This window comes from Oryzias melastigma, linkage group LG1, assembly GCF_002922805.2.
Source record: "Oryzias melastigma strain HK-1 linkage group LG1, ASM292280v2, whole genome shotgun sequence".
Taxonomy (NCBI): Eukaryota; Metazoa; Chordata; class Actinopteri; order Beloniformes; family Adrianichthyidae; genus Oryzias; species Oryzias melastigma.
The window spans coordinates 3,397,217-3,417,302 of NC_050512.1; the positions used below are offsets into that span (position 1 = coordinate 3,397,217).

General features: G+C 38.9%; 2 protein-coding genes across 4 annotated transcripts in view; one reads left to right on the forward strand and one right to left on the reverse strand.

The window, feature by feature from the left end:
* Positions 1–234: 234 nt before the first annotated feature.
* Positions 235–13,102, reverse strand: LOC112137571 (tubulin polymerization-promoting protein family member 3). Of its 2 annotated transcripts, none has more exons than XM_024259959.2 (4): positions 11,043–13,102; positions 9,537–9,744; positions 5,464–5,617; positions 235–2,429 (listed from the first exon to the last, which is right to left on the reverse strand). In XM_024259959.2, the coding sequence occupies exons 1-4, from the start codon at positions 11,254–11,256 to the stop codon at positions 2,238–2,240; spliced, it is 768 nt and encodes a 255-aa protein (XP_024115727.1). In that variant the 5' UTR covers positions 11,257–13,102; the 3' UTR covers positions 235–2,237. The 2 variants fall into 2 exon arrangements, with proteins under 2 accessions (XP_024115727.1, XP_024115728.1); XM_024259960.2 differs by having other exon boundaries at positions 9,537–9,732; positions 11,043–13,088.
* Positions 13,103–17,637: 4,535 nt separating this feature from the next.
* ftr84 (finTRIM family, member 84) overlaps positions 17,638–20,086 on the forward strand; it is a 5,052-nt gene continuing 2,603 nt past the window's right edge. The window contains exons 1-7 of one of the 2 annotated variants that reach the window (XM_036217398.1): positions 17,638–18,342; positions 18,452–18,547; positions 18,626–18,859; positions 18,939–19,095; positions 19,170–19,226; positions 19,304–19,357; positions 19,453–19,845. In XM_036217398.1, coding sequence (XP_036073291.1) covers positions 17,770–18,342; positions 18,452–18,547; positions 18,626–18,859; positions 18,939–19,095; positions 19,170–19,226; positions 19,304–19,357; positions 19,453–19,845 — 1,564 coding nt within the window. In that variant the 5' untranslated portion in view covers positions 17,638–17,769. Of the gene's footprint in view, positions 18,343–18,451; positions 18,548–18,625; positions 18,860–18,938; positions 19,096–19,169; positions 19,227–19,303; positions 19,358–19,452; positions 20,081–20,086 lie in introns of those variants that run through there. The other variant, XM_024259352.2, reaches the window with a different exon arrangement.

Sequence of the window (20,086 nt, forward strand, 5' to 3'; positions counted from 1 at the left end):
GGGGTGGCATGACCTCCATTGAAGTTTCTAGATTCATACAGGAGTCTACGGTCCCAGATATACAAATTTAGACTTGAATCTCTCTCCGTTTTCCTATAAGAATTCAATGAGATATACTGAAAAAAATTTACTTTAGTTGAATTAAAATAAGATGAATTACATTCTAATACATTTTTCTCGACTAAATGTAAACAAATGAGTGAACTAAAAAGCAAAAAAGCCGACTTGACTGGATTATTTTTGCCTTTTTTAATCAGAATTCTGCAGGAACTTATTTATTCTCAGTGATAAAAGCATGATGTGTTGGGTTGCCATAGAAACCAAGAAAATCACTTTCATCACAAGAGCTTTAGTCACATGCTCAACCACAAACAAACTTTATTTCCACAAAAGCTGAATAAATGCTATTAAATGCATATTATATAAACAACAATAGTGACATCATTTCACTGAGCGGTACGGACCAGACCGGTCCTGTCTTGACCGGTTCAGAATACTCGGGGTAATTCAAGTGAGCGTTTACATTGGACGTTGGACCATGAAAGTGCACGTGGGGTGTAGACTGATAATGTAGCTGTGCATCAAAACTGTGCGACTTTAGCGAAAGAAGCTCCATCAGCTGACTCAGAAACGGACGGAAAATGAAAAAGATAACCACGGAGGATAATTATAATCCAGAGCAGGAGTTCATTATGGATGAAGCCGGACTCAACACAGTAGAACAGTCTACAGAACGTATATTCAGTGTCTCTCTGGTTCCCAATCCCCGGCGATAAGGGGAAATACTGTATGTAAAGAATTTATGATTTTTTGCAAGAAGATTGCTGAGGGCAGAGAAGAATACAGACAAAGAGAGGATAAAACTTTTGGTTTGGATCTTGAGTTGGGAAAAGCGCTGGTCGGACGCTTGCTGTTGTCGTAAAACCTTTCCACCAATCAATGGGTGACATCGTGTGACAGCAGAAGCTCCGCCCTAATGGGTCAATTCCATTTTTCTATGGACCTACGACCAGCGAGAGACCAGAAATGGAACCAGTCGGTCCTGCTTAACGGGTCCGTTTGGTAATGGAAACACTCAAAAGTCCAGTCCGGTCTGGACCGCTCAGTGGAAACGAGGCATTAGAATTAACATCTGAATTAGATACATGTTTGGTTGGATAACAGACAACACTTTATATTTGGGCTACTATATAAACCTATTTGGGACACAAATTACAACCATTTCCTCCTATGGAAGTTCTCTAAACAAGACTTGTGTAGTTTGAGTTCTGACAGTTATAGTCAGGGAGTATTTACAAAGAAGTCCACACTCTAATCCCAATTTTGTCCCTTTTTTTAAAGTTTCAAATCAGATCTTTTCAGTGTTATTGCAGATTTCTTTACATAAAATTTAGCGATGAAACCAATCAAATAAACTCTCACAAAGTAGCCTTACGTCTTTAAAGCACTAACTTTGATCATATTTGAGTAGCGAGCGCCTGTACGTGCTGTTGTCCTAAAGTGTAAATAAATTAGAAAAGGTGAAATTGATATCAGCTCTGATTTGGTCAGTTTACTTAAATTGGCAAAGATAAAAAATGATAGAATCAATATTCATTGTACAATAAACAAAAAAAACAGGAGTTCTTTTGTCAAACAATTACCTTGAGTGTAAATGAGAAGTATTCTTCTAATTTAATACAATGATGAAATAACATTATTATCTTTATTGTTGAGGCTAAAACATGACATTTACTTTTGGTTGTTTATGTATTTGGACTTCTTAAATGTTCTTAAAGTTTAATTTGCCAGTATTTCTTAAAATTGTATTACAATCCTTGTATTTAAGATTTTCAGGTACACCCAAAAATACATGATGTTTCTTAGATCTTTTATTACAAATCCTAAATGATAATCGTTTTACTCCTTCATGCAGGCTAATACAGGAGACAAGGAACTGCTTGTTCCTATAGTGAAACACCAGCTTTGAGATTTGGAAGCAACTAGATGTCCCATTCAGTGTATTGAGGTAATTTACTGTAGCATAACAAACTCATATTTCAGAGCATGTACATTTGCTGCAATAACTAAATTAAGGCACACTGTTAAGATTATTTAAAAAAAAATGCATAAAACAAGCATTTTGTCTTTGGTCACAAAATAAAATATACAGATCATTTCTTACATTTGACATGCTCCTCAACTTTTACAGAAAATAGTGTTAATTTTATAGCTTTTTAATTCGGTTAAAGACTCGTTTAGGCATCTTTAACTTTCTCGTCATAAGTTCCAGTGCCCTTGTAAGCTGCCACATAGCCACTGGTGTCTGGGATGTCCTCACGTCCCGCCTTTCCTTTCCCTTTTCCGGAATCGTCAAACCGCTCCTTGTGGGAGCCGGTGTACTTGGTGGTGTCGGTCAGTCTGTCCACGGCGGCAGCCTTGGCCACTTTCTGAAAACATTCGACAACAATATGTGTAAGTATAGTTTTTAGTTGATAGACTTGCGAAAAGAGAAACAAAACAACAACAACAAAACACACATTTAAATGTCAGTCCCTCCAGGATCTCTCAAGACGTTTGTGATCGATGCAACACAAAGAGCTTGAGGTTGTGGGAAAATTCTAAAAAGGTGTGATCAAAATTGCAAGATTTTTAAAATATTTCTCAATTTTTAGATTTCTAAATCAAGGCTTTTTCAAAGCTTATTGCTATAAATATTCATTATGCATCTGCTAGACATCAATTCATAGAATTCTACGCTAGAAGATGACTTTCCACCGCTGATTGCGTCGTTGTCCCATAATCCCTTGCGTGTTCCAAAAAAGCCATTTGGCTAGTTTCTTCCCACCGGACAGATGATGTATACGAGTTATCCAATAAATATCTAGATGTCTGTCAGATGACTAATAGTCATTTATAATAGGTGTTTCTTAGATAATACATCTATTGTAAATGTCATCAATGACATCTAGATGTCGATTAGATCAGTGGCCCCCAACCTTTTTGGGGCTGTGGACCGGTCAGCCAGTGTGGAGTTATTCCGCGGCCCGGCCGGTGGGGTGAGGGGGTGGGGGTGTACAGTAAAAGTACACAAGTCTTTCTGAGGTAATAGAGGGCGACCTGTACAACAAGCATATAGTGTCCAAGCCCTGGAATTATGGACCAAAATCTATTTATTTACATTCAAATATGACCATCGTAACATATTTCTCGTCAAAAATGAAAAGTTTGAGTACTATTTTATCAAAAACTATATAGTAAAAGTACAAAAGTCTTCTCAAGGTAATAGAGGGTGACCAGTAGAACAAGCATTTTCTGTCTAAGGCCTGGAATTATGGACTCATTTATTTTTTAAATGACTTTATTTAACTTCATTATTGAAAACTCTAAACATTTCTTTTTAGAAAGGACATAATAAATAACAGAATATTAGTACAAATATGCACTGATAGAATATGTAGTTTTGTTATAGAACTTTATTTCTCTTTTTCATTTTACTCCGAGCACATCTGACGTTCTAATGCTCCAACAGAAGCTCTTTCATCGAGTTTAATGCTCTGCCGTAAACCGTGTAATACGGGCACATGACTTTTTTGTAGCACGGCTGGCTTGACCGCGGCTGAGTGCACAGCGGCTCACTTGACCGCAGTTGTTTTCCGTCTGTTCTTCTGTTGCTGCACTAATCCCATCCATTCGCGGAGAGAGGTTCCACATTCAGCTTTTCTCGTGTGACACGCCGCTGGACTGCTTTAGCGCTCAGTATAATCGTGAGAATCCGGTTGATTTTCAAAATAAAAGATTTCTGACTCAAAAAAAAAAAAGTCCCTAAATTCTTCCGCGGCCCGGTGGCAATTGGTCTGCGGCCCGGTACCGGTCCGCGGCCCGGTGGTTGGGGACCACTGGATTAGATAACAGACATTTACAATAATGTCAATTAGATAACTAATATATTTTAATATATATCTGTTATAAATGTCTATTGCATAACAAATATACATCAACAAAGGATGCCTATTAGCCATACAATAGACATATACTGTAAATGTATATTAGTTATTTAAAAAAGATTTACAGCAGATATCTATTAGATACTGGACATCTCTGATTTGTTACTCTTAGATTTCTACTAATAGCGTTCTTCATGTAGATGTCTCCTACATGTCTGCCTATAGACATCTAATCTTTGGATATAATTAGATGTCTATTAGAGTACCTTTTAAAAATCTTTCTTAGGTATAAAACAGAAAAAAACAGGTCAAACATGTTTCTATCACTGTGACTTTGGAGCGCCGTCATCCGTTTTCTCCTTTTTCTATCAAATGTTAGCATGACAACATTTAAGTAGAGTCCACTTTATTAAGTAAATCCATAAATTAGGGGCGCAAATCGATTAAAAAAAATTAACTAATTAATCGCAAATCTGGAAAAAATTAACACATAAATGTGTACGTTTAGAACATTTATTTTTATTCCTTTGGAACCTATAGGGTCTAAAACTCAGTTTTGAATATTTTTGAATGGACTTCAATGTTTTCAATTTGAAAGACTACCTGCTGCTTATTTGGTATCATTTTAATCAGCAGAGCCTCTCCTATGTGACGTTACCTTTATTTAGTCATTTTTCCATGTTGTATTCACACACTAGATATAAAATTATGCAAAAACTGAAAAATTTCTCTCCCAAGAGCACTGCCGTTTTTTTTTGTTTTTTGTTTTTTTTTCCTTTTTTTATCATAGATTAACTTTATTATGCTTATTAAAAATAATAAAACAACTTGTTTGGGAGAAGTTTGATCCAGCTGGATTTTAGGTCGGCTGCTCACAGGTGGAGGGGTGTCTGTCTACTTTTAACTGTCGCCACATGCGGTGTCAGGGGGCTGAACTTTCACGGAGAACCATGGAGTTTCCTTAATTTTTAGACAATTTTGGAAAATGTATGTAGGTTCCCATCCAAAAATATATATGATAAATATTAACTAATTAATTATGTTTTAATAATCACATAAGTTAATGCGTCACAGCCCTAGTCCATACTTTTAGAACTTTGTCTCTGAACAGTAACTAGACACTATTGTGCAGGAGAAGATCAGAATATGTGCTTTAAGCTTATAATAATAATCCACTCTGGCCAATAGATTAAACCTTTTTCCATCATTTTGCTCAGTTATATGACAAGTTAGAAATCTAATCAGAAACATAGATGTTCTTCTGATGCAAGGTTTTTAACAATTTTAGCAGAAATGTTTGCTACTTCTTGGAATGTAAAACTTTGTGATTACTTTTTGTCTACGACCAAAAAGGCTGCATGGTGGTGTAGTGGTTAGCACTTTCACTTTACAGCATGAACCTTGTTCAATGTTCTCCTGCTTCCTCTCATTGTTCAACATCATATTTCAGAGGTAAACAGCTGTCTGCAAACTGCTGCTGGTGTGTTTGTGAGGGTGACCCTGACTATAGCTGTTGGGATTATGACTGAGACCTTACCGTGACCCCAACGTTGGCGGGTTCCTTCCCAGCGAGCAGACCGTAAAGCTGCTGAAGAGCCTCGTCTTTGCTCTTGCCTTTGAAGCGTTTGGGGGCCAGTTCAGTCAGAGCCTGGTTGAACTGCTCGAATGTGATTACCCGAGCTGACTTTGCCCTGAAGAGACACAAAGTAGATACTAAACAAAGTTCCTATTATTTGACTTATTTCTCTGGAAAATCCACAATTGAGCTTAAGTTGATTTATGCTAAACAGAACAGAACAATCAGAACATTACCATCACACATTTGGAGGTTGATTGTTATAAAGGTGTTCATTAAGTGTAAAAAATAAACATTTTAAACAAATTTACAGCTGTAAAAAAGAAAGAAGCGACAAAGGAAGGAAACAGGTTATGTATAATCTTCAGTTCACCAATTTATTGGTGACAGTCCAGAGTGATCAGATAATTAGTTTATCTCTTAGGTGATAAAGTAACCCTCCAATCAGACCGATGCCAGCTAATATTTAAAACTGGATTTAAAACTCTAAGCGATTTTCAACCACAAAGCAGGAGAACTTTGAAAAGTTGGTTTACCCTTTGCGTGATAGCTTCAAGATCCCATGAACTTCTGTTAATTTGACTAACTTATATTTTTACAGACAATATGTCTCATTTTCTTTCAGGCTAAAAAACTATGTAATCATCCTGTTTGAATTTGACGGTTTGTGTTATCTGGATTAGAAGGCATCTTTTTTTTTATTTTTTTAACCTATATTGGAATTGTAACATACACATAAAAGGTCTGATGCAAACTTGGTTTTATGTGATAAAATGCTAATTTTTCCTACTCCTGGCTGAAGATCACACTTGTGGACCATCCCTTCTTGACAGATCAAATTGGATCAGGGGACTTCCGATCATTTGGTGAGGAATGCAGCCCTTCGCTCACTCACTGCCGAGTAGTCAGAGGAAAACTTCACTTTATCTTCACAAATATCAAGTTTTTTTCCCTCAGTTTTAGTCCTTTATGCGGATCCCTCCTCCATTTGTCACAACTCTGGTGTCAATATTTTATTGATAATATTTTGCTTTATTTCTAGTTTATTAGGTTTTTCAATCATTTGTCGTTACGTCTAGTATTTCATGCTTGTTTAACCTCCTTTTAGTTAATAAACATTTAGAGGACGTTATTTAGATTTCATTAATTCTCATTCCTTACATCAGTATGAAAAGCCTGAGATTGAGAGATTGATAAATTGATCATTATTCTATTGATTAATCAACAGCTGATAATAATATGTTTCTTCATCACAAAGGTGGCGCAAAATTATTTGATTAAATCTCCAATTCGATAAAATGACTAATTTATCAACCAACTTTAGAGTAGAATATTTCCATCTTCATCTTTCACACATCTCCACTCCTTATTCTGGATCTTTAATTGTAACATTGCTGCTTTATCTTCATCATCTCATAAAAGCAGCCTTCCTTCTGCCACTTTTAAAAAGCAAACATCAGTTATAGTGTATATTTATTGCTCAAAGTAATGTGTGCTGTCATAACCCGGGTTTTTAAACTTCTCAAAGGACTAAGAAGTTTAGGCTCCACCCCAATCAGGACCTGGAACACACTGAAGGAAAAAACTACACAGGCCCTGCTGTGGACGAGCCCAAGACTGCAGAGCCGTCTGGGTGGAGAATGGATCCAGTTTTGCCAAGTTTGTTACTCAAACCATCTGTGTAAGCTCATTTTTTTCTGATGTTCTGATGACTTTTTGCATGAAAAATGACTTCCAATGAAACCTGGTTAGCTGAAAACCGACTTGGGTTAAGAAACACATACTCGACTGTTTGACCTCCGGTATCAATAATCAGTTCACCTTTTGCAGTTTGCATGATGCAGCTTCAGAATTGAAAAGATGTAATGCAAAATTGGATTAACTAAGAAGATTCTCTGAAACTCCTTTTATCTTCATTTTAACACTAGAGACCAGGCTTTTACTTCCCCTAAAAGAAAATGACTTCATCAAGATTCTACTGATGTCATTCCTTCATTACAAGCCATCAGTCCAAAACCATTTTGTGCCAATTGGATTAGATGAAAATATATTCCACTTGAACAACCTCTTTCCCTGTTGTTTACATGCTTTATCCCAAACAAGTCTAACTGAGGTTTAGAAACTTTGTTTTTAACCTCCAAAGACCTTTTGGGCACTTCTGAGGACAAATAGCTTGTAAATAAAGAAACCACTCCAAAGGAAAGCCCAGTTATAGGGAAGATCAATCACCATGTGAGAGGAATCACGTACTCTATCTGTTATCTTATTTTCCATTAATGTCCCTATAGATGTTCTCTTGTTTCACTGGCAAAAAAAACTGACTGTGATTAAAAGGTAGACTGATTTTGTTAAAGCAAAACCTGAAGTACAAATCACACCAAATGCAAAAACATAGTAAAGATCCCAATTAAAAACCCAAAACACACGATAAAAACATTACAATTTAGAAATCCAAGCTAATTGGCAGAAACCAAAACTCTGGGGAAAAAAATGAAATGAAATCTAATTATTATTATTAAATGTGGCAGAAAACAAAAATAGTTTCCAGAAATCAACAGGAAAAGTAAAAAAAAAAAAAATGAAGCAGAAGACACCAGAAAGGTATAGCTGTGGGTTTTATAATCAGAAAAGACATAGTCAACAATGATTGGATGATGACGTTTGAGTTTTTTCAAATGGATCGTTACTGAAGAAAGTGGTAACGCTTCCTTTAACAGAACAGTATTTAAGTGGTATTTGGTACTTTTTATTGGACCTACTGAGTACTTACATAAAAAGATAAATACAAAGTAATACTCATGTGAAAATACCCTGCATCTGTTACTTGAGAAATGAGACTGACTTTCTCCTACAGTCCAGTTTCATTTTAGTTCAAATGTATTCTGTCTAACTACTATATCTTTTTAAATAATAAGTACCACAAAACACCCAACAACATAAGCAAAGTTCTCATACAGTAAATGGTACTTACTGTGTACTTACTCTGCTCTCATTAATAGTAAACACCACAAAAAACACAATAAGGTACCACATCAGTATTGTGTCAACCCATCGTCTTACGTATAATGAGTACTATGAAAGAAATAAACTTGCTAAGTAAGTAGAAGGTAAATTCTGGGTCATTTTTCACAGTACTTCAAAGGTAGTAAATGTTTACTTACTATCTTTGTACATACCATGAAACATGCAATAAGTAAAGAAGTAAATTGACGGTAATTTATTTGTACTTACGTTGTACTTCCACGTGTTAAGTACTACATAAGACACAACAAGTAAATACCCAGTAGGTATTGTGTAAAAATCCAGTTTTTACAACATATATACCCAATAGGTATAATATAAATACCCAGTGGATACAACATAAGTATGAACCAAATAGTACTGCATACTTACACTGCAAGTACAATGTAAGTACAAAAACTTGTTGTGCTCAACTCAAAGTTTTGATTTGATAAAACGAATATTTTAAATGTAACAAATCACAGAATGTTGTTAATCGATCCAATGTTTCACTTTTTTCAGAGTAGAAATTACCCTCGTTTTCCGAAACGTTTGTTTTATTTTTCTTTTTTTAATTGTATTTTGGTTTCTTAAATTTTGTTTTGATTTCCAAAATGTAAGGACGTTTTATTGTATAATTTGTTCTTCTTTTTTGGTCTTTGTCATGTTTTTGCATTGAGTGATTTGGTGGTGTGATTTGCACTTCAGGACCACCATATAGGGCACATGTTAAAGAGTTCCAACCATTTCCTGTTTCAACACCAGAGATGTGAAATAAATAAGTAAAAGTAGTTTTTGAATGGAAATGTAAAAGATAAGTAGAGATGAATCAGAAATGCTGTAGAATCTGTGTGTATCCCACCAATATGATACGAACCAGTAACAAGGAATACTACTTGTATTAAACGGCAGCACAGCATAATTACTTGTATTGAGTATAGCAGCAGTCTTAAAGTAATAGAAATAAACACCTGTTTATTTCATTTAGCTTAAATCAATCATTCAGTTGTAGCCTGCTGAACTAAAACTCTTACTTGACTTTGCTGAAAACAATGTCTACATCTGTGGTGGTCACGTTTTTGCCGTCAGTGATGTGGCAGTCCTTGCAGATCTTTGCAAAGTTCTTGCCATTCATCTCTTTTCCTGTGGCTTTGGTGTCCCCGTGAACCGCAAACTTCTGGAAGGCGGTCTCCACTTCAGCCAGAGAAACTGTGCCGTCTGCCATGCTGCCTGCACACAGAACTTCACATCAGTTGAGTCTATAAATACAAAGTGTTAAGGCAAACAAAAGTACTCACTCGGAGAGTTACTATTGGACCGATTTCAAATTAAAAGCTGCATTAGGTTAAATTGAAGTAATAAACCTATTTCCAAAGTCAGCAAAAGATCAGTGAAAAATGACGTTAATTTGCTCTGTGTGAAAAGATTTAGCTGAATTAAAATATATCCAGTCAAAGTACTTGGCAGCCCCTATTTCTGCAAATTGTCTCACCTAAAAAGATGAGAGGTCTGTAATTTTCATCATAGATACAATTTTTCAAGTCATCCAGGAAATCATATTGAATGATTTTAAGAGAATTTGTATAACAGTGTAGAAAGAAAAGTATTAAAGTAAAAACACTTTGAATGTAACGCTGGTAGGGAAATATTTCCTGTAGTTCTTCAGCAGATCGAACACACTGAAGCTGCTATTTTGGCCCATTCGTCCTTGCAGATCTTCTCAAGAGTTCTGATATTTTGGGCTGTTGCTGGGCAACACAGATTTTCAACCCCGTTCAAAAATTCTCCTTTTGGTGGTGCTGGAGAGGATGCAGCCTGACTATTTAAGATAACAGTTAACAGGTCCCATTAAAAAATCCTTCTTTAAAAGGAATTAACAGATAGATTTCTCATTGGAGCTAAATACTTTTTTCTGACTATAAAAGTGTGTCTATGATGAATTTTATGGACCGCTCTCATCTTTTTAGATGAAAATTTGTGACTGCATAATACTTTCCCCCTACTTTAGATTATAAATTGATGCTATTAGTAAATTGACTTCTTGGCTGCCAAGAAATGGTCATTTCTCTACACGCAGATACTTGTGCTGGTGTTACAGAAGCTGCTCTCAAGCCACTTTAATTAAATTACACCAGTTTCCTAATAGCTTCTCTGCACTACAGTCCAGAGTGCATGTTTCCGCCCTCTCTTTTTCTTTTACTCAACCATTTATCCGGCCACACATAGAGTGCAACTACTACCTAATGTTATGCTTTAGACATATTCTATACAGAAAGTGAATGGTAACAAGCTCAGTAAATAAATCAGCATGTTTATCTGACAGAAAAAGACAACACTGGTTGTAAACATCACGTGTTTGCATCTTCAAAAACATTTTACTTCCAATTCAAATGTGAAGAATACATGTCTAACCTTTTATTCAAGAACTGAGACACAATAAGAGGCTTATTTATGCTGATAATTTATTCACATTGCCCGTCCCATCGCCTCAGATCAGTGCACCCCAAACTTTGACATAATAATAGAAACAAACGCCGTACCTGCTTCTGTCAAAGGAGGATGCTCTGTTAGGATTTCGGTAAACCGGTTTGCTTGTTTGGTTGTTTTGTCTTTTTCTTGTCTTTGTCCCCTAGCTCTCCTCCTTCCTGCCGCTCCCTGCTTATTCACAGTAATGACACAGATGGAGTGATACAGAGAGGCAGGGAGGAGAAGGGAGGAGGGAGAAAGGACCAGCCAGCACAACAATGACATCATAGCTGCTCAGCCCCTCTATGAGCTCACTCTACCCCTTCCCTTCTCTGAGCACATTTGCTGGATGGATTCAAGGATTCCTCCGACACACATTTAACATTATGCACTAGCTATGTGGCTAGCTAGTTATAAAGCTAGCTAGCCATATAGATAGCTAGCACTAGATAGATAAATAGACAGATACCCTTTTTTGAATGATTCCTTTGTTTTGTTTTTAAGGGTTTTAGAACGAGTTGTGTTTTTCATCATTTTTGTTGAATGATTAGAGGCTTGTATGACTCTGCTTAATCAATATTAAGAATATGAGGCTCAGCTGGCTGGCCAATCAGCTCTCAAGGATGCAGGACACACCCCCAGAAGCAGGAAGAACACTGAAAGAGCACAAAAGGGCAGATTGGGAAGCAAGCAAGGAGTAAGGTCTAGAAGGAGATGCAGTCAGTAGTGTTTGTGTTATACGTATATATGTGCAAAACTTTATCAAAATTCTAGAAATGTCGAGAAAAAAATTTAAATAAATAAAAAAAATTCACAATGACAATGTCTCCATTAAATCATAAAAACACAAACCAACTCATGTGATAAGTCATTAAAGACATGGTGATCGATGAGAACACGTATTGTTTTAATTTGAGTCACTATAAGGGAGCATTTGTGGGTGACGTCACAGCAGTGTTGCATGTGCATATGTTCAGCGCAGCTAGTTCATTGACAGTCACAGATGCACTTGAAAAGTCGGTTTAAAAAATAAATAAAAATAAATAAATTAAAAGGTAACTCAAACCAGATGGAGGCGTGGTTCCGGATCAATAAATAGTTTCATTATAAATAGTTTAAAAGTAATGAGTTAGTAAAAGACCTGTGTTAAAACCATTAGGGCCTAGAGCCCACCTGCAGAAGAGACCTGGTTGCTCAAGCAGAATAAATAAACAAATAAAAACAAACACATGCATAAACATAAGAAAAGCACAAAACAACCAAAATGTCCACTTAAGAACCAGTCCTTGTTGCTGCAGCTCTGAAAGATTAAAACAAAGGAACAGGCAAATAGACCCTTTTTTGGCATACAGATCAATAAAATCAAGTTACTCCAGCAGGACTCTGGCAAAACGTAGCGGTACCAGTCCCAACAGGCCACCAGGTCCCAGAAGCACCAATGTGATCTGCTGAGCAGAGGGAGTGCAGGGGCTGTAGCTTTGCGGTTGACCCAGTGGAGCTGATGTGGAGGACCCGTGGAGCATCTGTAGCCAGTCTTGATTGATAAAACCAGACAAAATTTTAAAAACTAAAATAAAATAAAAAAATAAAAACACAGCAGCAGGTTCCACCTACATAAGGCAAACCAGAAAGACGGGCAGCAGGGAATTACCTCAGCGGCCAGAGAACATGCAGGGTGAAGAGGGACGCGCCACACACAGACCAGTGCTGAAATTACCTGTAGGAAGCATTTCACTCAAATTCACTTCTACCTAGTCGCATGCTGATTTGCGGTGCGACTGGGTCTTCCAACTACCACTGCACTGGCAGTGGAGCCCAGTGGCAACCTGGATCTGGATACGCCAGCTCAGTCCCCTTTTATAGTAACCAGGTGCTTATTAGCAGCACCTGGGTAGGATTATCTGCACCTGCGCATCAGCCTGATTAAACCATACTGCCACATAACAATGAGTTTACAACAAACATAAAACATCTAAACATTTGATCCTCTCTTCCTCTATTTTCAATTAGGAGTACATTACCAACTGGTGGCCCATCATGTCAACTGACACCAAGGTGTTTGCCACGACCTGTCCTGTAGGTGCCGTTTCTCCAAATGATGCACTCCCTTCAGCTAAGGAGAGACATTTCCATGGTCAGCCCAGGATGCACTGGTGTAAAGCACACTGCTACTGGACTCTTCTCTGGAGGGATGAATCATGCTTTTCCATCCGGAAATCTGATGGACCAGTCAGAGTTTGGAGGTTACAGGAGAACAGTACATTTCAGACTGCATTGTGTTGAAAATGAAATTTGGTGGGGGAGGAATGATGGTGTGGGCTTGTTTTTCTGGAGTTGGGCTTGGTCCCTTCGTTCCAGTGAAAGAAGCTTTGAATGCTTCAGGATACCAAAACATTTTGGACAATTCCATGCTCTCATCTTCATGGGAACAGTTTGGAGTGGCTCCTTCCTCTTCCAGCTTGACTGAGCACCAGAGCACAAAGCAAGGTCCATAAAGACATGGAGGACAGAGTCTGGTGTAGATGAACTGGACTGGTCGGCACAGAGTCCTGACCTGAACCCCATAGAACACCTTTGGGATTAATTAGAACAGAGACTGAGAGCCAGACCTTCTCTGCCAAAATCAATGTGTGACCCGACTAATGTGCTTTTGGAGGATTGGTACTAAATTCCTATTAACAGTCCTCAACCTTGTGGACAGTCTTCCAAGAAGAGTTGAAGCTGTAATAGCTGCAAAATGTGGACCCACATCATATGGGATGACACTTCAGTTCATATTTGAGTTGAGGCAGGTAAGACAATACTTTTGTGTACTAATGCAGTGTAGAGAATTAGGCTCTAAACTAGGGATGTCCCAATTCGATCACGTGATTGGAAATCGGGCCCGATCACGTGGTTGATGACAGGATCGAAATCGGATGTTTCCCCCCGATCAAAATGGGATATTTCATCTATTCTTTATGAATCTTATTATTCCGGATAAATACTCACTTGAAGTCTGCATGTCATGAACAGATCACAAAATGTTGCTGCCGTAAAACGCGGCAGAATACGATCAACCAAGAGGCAACAAAAACAGTCAAGCTAGCTAGATGATCACAGATTCAGACTTCCGGGATCAATAACTCTTTCAAAAACCCTTTAAAGTGGCAGCAAGTGTCTGTATTGGTTTGTCTTAACGTAAATTTAAAGGCTTTTCAATAGAAAAAAAGACAGAGTTTTTGTTTCTTTTTAATATGAAGCTAGTCGTCCTGCCGACAGACAGACGGCTACACAGCAGCTCCAAACTGCTAAATGCTAGCTCCGCCTCCGGGATTTACCTCCTTAAGACCCAAGCTGTCCTTTGATATTCCTGTTTTATTTATCTGACAGAGAAATAAAAGTTAAGAAAAGTAACTTCTGTGGTAATAAAACTGAAAATGTGATGTCTTAAGAGCTTAAAAGAACTGGTTTTTAAAGGCTCCTCAGGGGGGGAAATTGGACTTGATAATGATGATGACAAAGTAACCAAAACAAAACATGACTAGTTTCAGGTTACTTGGACCTAGAGTTACACCGAAAGCAGCTGAGGGTTGTTATGAGTCCTGAGAAAGACTTGGATACTCATGTACTCATCCACACATTTTCCTGAAGAAGAGCTGCGCTACCACATTAAACCCCATAAACCTGCATAAACCACATGACCACAAAACAGTGAAGTTATTTTCTGTTTCTGTTGTAACATTGGTTTGTTAAATTCTGAGGTTGTGTTGATCTGACCTATTCTTTATGTTATGATGAAATGTTGGTGTTGTTGGAAAACATTTAATTAGTTTTTTATAGATGCACTAACAAATTGATCAGACTATGCAACACCCTTGGGTTTTGAAAAAGTTGATAATTCATTTGTGCTTCTGTAACCTTGAAACAACACTTTTGTGTTCTCTTCTTAAGACTTTGTTTCTAATATTCTCAACCACTTTTACATGTCAAGATTGTAAATGATTCAAACTCTGCTGTGTTTTGAGTTGTCTTACAAACTTCCTGATACCTTGAATCCCAAGATGAAATAGCTCTGGATGTTGGACTGATCTTAGATTTAATGCAGAAATGACCTTGAACTGACTCATTTTTTCTACCTCCTTAATTTTCCTGTTGATTCTGTAAAAACGAAAGGTCAAAAACTTGTTTTAACATCTATGTTAAAAAGGTTGTCAGTATTTATAGTATGCATATCAGAAAATGGAAACAAAACTGTTATTTTGAAAGCCGTAATGTGGAAGTAACTTTTAGTTTTCTCCAATTCTCATTATGTTCAGGCCGCTAATATTCATCTCAAGACAAAATGTAAAAAATGTTTTCCCAATAGGCTCCTTGGTCACATAGGTTAAAATGTTTATCTTAGTATATGATAGTATTTTTCACTGTGGGAACCTGTGAACGCAGTGGTTTGTTCACATGACAAACAAAGCTGTTTGTTATGACACCAAATGCCTGCATGAAACCTTCTGCTCAGTTATGCAAGAAACTAAGACTGTGAAGGACTCGACTATTAGTCGGGTTTTCTTCCGTAAGAGATTTATTTGTTAAAGGAAATGAAGTGGCATCAAGGAATACAAAACAGGTAGACTTTTGCTTACTGGATATGGTGTAAATTTATTTGTAAATAAATAGAATCAAGGAAAATTTTAAGTAAATCCCACAATATAGAAAAAGTACATAAAATCGTTTATATATTGTTAGAATAGAATAAAATTGAATAGAATAGAATGTCATACTGACACGTTACACGAACAACGAAAATTCCAAGTGTCCTTACAGTCGCATGTTCAGAAAAAGTTAAACCTAGTAAAACAATGTTATAGCACCATTTAAGGCAAACTTAAAACACAGCACAGAAAGAAAAATAGAAATAGATAAATACTACTATGTAGCACAAAAAGACCACTTATTGCACAAAATAGTCACTTATTGATCAGAGTCCACTTGTTAATCAAAAAAATCCACTTACTGCACAAAAAAGTCAATCTATTGCCATAAATAGTCACTTATTGCACAGAATTAGTCAGCTTTTTGCACAAATTAGTCACTTATTGATCAAAGAAGTCCATTTATTGCACAGAATAGCCTACAGCCCAATCTTAAATCTTCCCTTCTCCCTTCCCTTTCACCATTCTCCTCCAAATGAAAGGAGATTTTAGGTGTAAGTGTGTCAAGGAAATGTATTTTTTAGATCCGTCCCTCCAAGCGGGGCTAAACCGCGTCTCGCTGAGCAGCGCATTTCTTCACGTGGGTGTGCTCTGAACCACAGAAGTTTACATTTAAATGTACCTAATGACTTTTTGTTGTAGCATTAACTTTTTAAAGTTATAAAACCGCTGTTGTTATGTATATTCAAGTGCTGGAAGCTCCGGGCTAAAGGTAGCGGATTGGTGATTATTGGTGACATCATCGACGAAAGTGACGTCTGAAATATAAGACACATTTTTTTCAGGACTAAATAAAAGGGGAAGGGAGAAGGGAAGAATTCAGATGGGGCCTACTTGTTGCACAGAATTCGTCCATTTGTTCATCAAAGAAGTCCACTTATTGCACAAAAGATTCCACTTATTGCAGAAAATCGTCCCCTTAAAGGATAGAATCAGTCAACTTGTTGCACATCTAGTCAGTTTCAGCAGCCCTTCTGTACCGCCGTCCTGAAGTCAACAGTTCAAACAGAGAGTGTCCTGGGTGTGCTGCATCCCTGAGTATGTGTTGGCCCCTCTTGAAACAGTGGGAGTTGTACAGTTAAAGTAGAGAGGGGAGAGGACAGGCAGTGATCTTCAAGGCCAAGAATGACCCTTTGGAGGACTTTCTTCTGGGCTGCTGTGCTGCTGGTGAACCACACGCCGATGCAGTAGGTCCGAATGAATTCTATGCTGCACCGGTGAAAGGATGGTAGAAGTCTCTGGCAATTGCTGTTTCTTTTAGCACCCTGAGGAAGTAATCTCTGCTGGGTCTTTTTTAGTAGCTCAGAAGTGTTTGTGCTCTCCTCAATCTGGACTCTTAGAAAACGGAAGTCTGCAACCTTCTCTACCTGGAAAGCTGAGATATGGTAGTTTTCTTCTTTCTGTAGTGGATGATCAGCTCCTTTGTCTTTGAGATGTTCAGGAGCAGGTTGTTCTCTGTACACAATCTCTCTACTTCATTCTCTTCAGTGATGAGAAGGTAAAGGTGAATATTTTATCCATCCATCTTCAAAACCCACTTAACTCCTTCTGGGGTCAGAGGGTTGCTGAGCTATTGTTGAGCAGTGGGGGCTTTACTCTGTACAGGTTAGCAGTCTGATGCTGGGCCATACAACCACACACACTCGCATCAACATCTAAAGATACCAATAAACCCAGAAACCCCATGTATGCATGAGGAGAACAAGAACACTCCAAACAGTAAAGTACCAACTGGTATTTGAACAATGGTCTCCCTACTGTGAGAGTTAACCACTATGTCATTGAGAAACCCAACATGAATATTACCTAATATATAAATCAATTTTTATTTCTCAGTGTTTGACTATATTGTGTGAATTTCCCTCCATTCTGGTGTGTAAGCATATTAATGGTCTTCGATACAGTCTCAGCCATTTCACTGGAATGCTGAAAACAGGTTCTGCAGGAAAAGGACACCTGTGTGCTTACAGTAGAAACAAAGCTCTACCTTTAAATATCAGCAAAACCCTCTTTGTTAAGTTAGAAAGTGGTCAGAGCAGCAAGCTGCACCACTTGACTGCACTAGAATAAAACATTTTTTATTAATCTGCCTATTTTTGTTTCATCTAGCACTATGGCTGAATCTGGCTTTCCTTTACCACCGGACGCTTTATGTCCTCTGTGTGCAGATGGACTCAGAGATCCAGTCACCATTCCCTGTGGTGACACTTACTGCCTGGAGTGTATCAAGATCTACTGGGATCAGTTTGATCACATGGGGGTGTACAGCTGTCCGCAGTGCCGTGCCACCTTCACCCCACGGCCTGTCCTGCGACGAAACCTCCCCGACGTCCAGCACCAGCCCCGCCAACAACTTCCAGAGCTCACTCCCTTTCCGTACATGCACCGGGAATCCTACTGCGATTTCTGTGTGGGTCGTCGGAACAAGGCCGTAAAGTCATGTCTGGTGTGTTTGGCTTATTACTGTGAGACGCACGTCAAGCCGCACTACGAGTCGTCCACTTTCAAGAGGCACAAGCTGGTGGATGAGACAGGACATCTGGACAGAAAGATCTGTCCCCAGCATGAGAAGGGCCTGGAGCTTTTCTGTCGCACCGATCAGATGTGCATCTGTGTGCTCTGCACGGTCAGGGAGCACCGCAGCCATAACATCGCATCCGCTGAAGAAGAACGGATCGAGAAACAGGCGAGTTTTCAGTCTACATGTTTGACCTGAAGACTTTCTTGCATGCAGTTGCTGTAATTATAAAGGATAGAGACAGAATCTAAATGTTTTTTTCACGGGTGTCCATCAGAAAGTCCTGGTGGTGACACAAACGGAAGTGCAGCACATCATATCAGAGAGGATGAAGGAGCTGCAGGAGCTCAAGCACAATGTGGATGTTCTAAAGGTGAAATCCTTTTCTGTTGTGCGTTTCTCAATGTTCTAAATGTATTGGTGCCTGAAAGCATCTGTCTTGATTTTGCAGAATGCCGCCCAGAGAGCACAAACAGAAAGCGACAAGACGTTCCACGAAATGCTGCAGGCGGTTGAACGCTGGAAGGCTGAAATCAACCAGATGATAATGGCCAACATGCAGGCTGCCATGTCGCAGGCCGACGGCTACGTGGAGCGCTTGGAGCAGGAGATCATGGAGCTGCAGAGGCGGGACGCTGAGCTGCGACAGATTCTCGAAACGGAGGACAACATTCATTTCCTGCAGGTGCTGAAGGATCCCACATTCATTTTAGATCTCTGTGTTAACAAGTACAAAACTCAACTTGTATTTCTTGGATGAACAGAATTTCCCAACCTTGTGTGTTGCTCCTGAAGCAATGGTGCCCAAAGTGCTCATCAACCCTCAGTTCTCCTTTGGGGAGATCAGCAAAACAGCCACAGAGATGAAGGAGAATCTGGATGACATTTGTAAAAAAGAGCTGAGCAAAATCTCCAAGACGGGTGAGATCCCTCAGAGAATACAAGCAGGACTGAACTGATCGATCACAGATCACACTAACACTTGTTATCTTCAGTCAGTGAAACTCCTGTCTACATTCTTTTACCACGGAATGGAGAGAAACGTCTTAAAGGTGAGTGGATACTTAATCATCTGCAGCTGATAAGAAACTTCGGATCTAGAATGTTCATGGTTCTAAAATCCCAACAGTTCCGTCCAGGAAAGATTTTCAGGAACCCAAATCTAGATCCGACTTTCTCAGATGTGAGTCAAACTTTTTCCGTTTCAACGGCAAAATCTATTTTTTTACAACAGTCAATAGTGAATCATAGAGAAATGTGTTGCTGTTTTTTTCTCAGATGCCTGTAAGCTCTCCTTTGATCCAAACACGGTGTACAAAGAGCTGGTGTTGTCAGACGGGAATCAGAGGGTCACCAGGAAGAAGTCTGTCCAGTTTTACCCGGATCACCCGGAGCGCTTTGACGGCTTCTCCCAGGTGCTTTGCAGGGAGTCCATGTCCGGTTTCAGATTCTACTGGGAGGCGGAGTGGAGCGGGGAGTTTTCCATAGGGGTGGCCTACAAGGGCATCAACCGCAAGGGCAAGAACTCCCAAAGCCTGCTGGGCTACAATGACAAGTCATGGAGCCTCCTCTGCTCTGATTCCGGGTATTCAGCCTGGCACAACACGGCGGACAAAGACCTCCCCAACGCCCCCCGCACCACTAGAATAGGAGTGTACTTGGACCATGCAGGTAACACCTTGGCCTTTTATGCTGTGTCAGACACGATGCAGCTCATCCACAAGTTCAAAGCCCACTTCAGTGAGCCTCTGTATGCGGGTTTTGGGGTGGGCTCTTCAGTTACTCTGTGCCAGCTGAAGCAAAACACTTTACCTTATTCCTAGAGTTAAAGAAAACCCTCCCCTCTAAGCCAGGGGTCCCCAAACTACGGCCCACAGGCCAGATCCAGGCGGGCCTCGCCCCTGAATAATAT

Bases quoted from the DNA above. Each gene is read 5' to 3' on its own strand.
- LOC112137571 (XM_024259959.2), bottom strand. From the start codon at position 11,256: ATGATGTCATTGTTGTGCTGGCTGGTCCTTTCTCCCTCCTCCCTTCTC. The intron at 9,745-11,042 runs GTACGGCGTTTG...ACTGATGTGAAG, and splicing joins TCCTCCTTTGACAGAAGCAG to TTCTGTGTGCAGGCAGCATG. The intron at 5,618-9,536 runs GTAAGAGTTTTA...GTGTCTCTTCAG, and splicing joins ATTGTTTTCAGCAAAGTCAA to GGCAAAGTCAGCTCGGGTAA.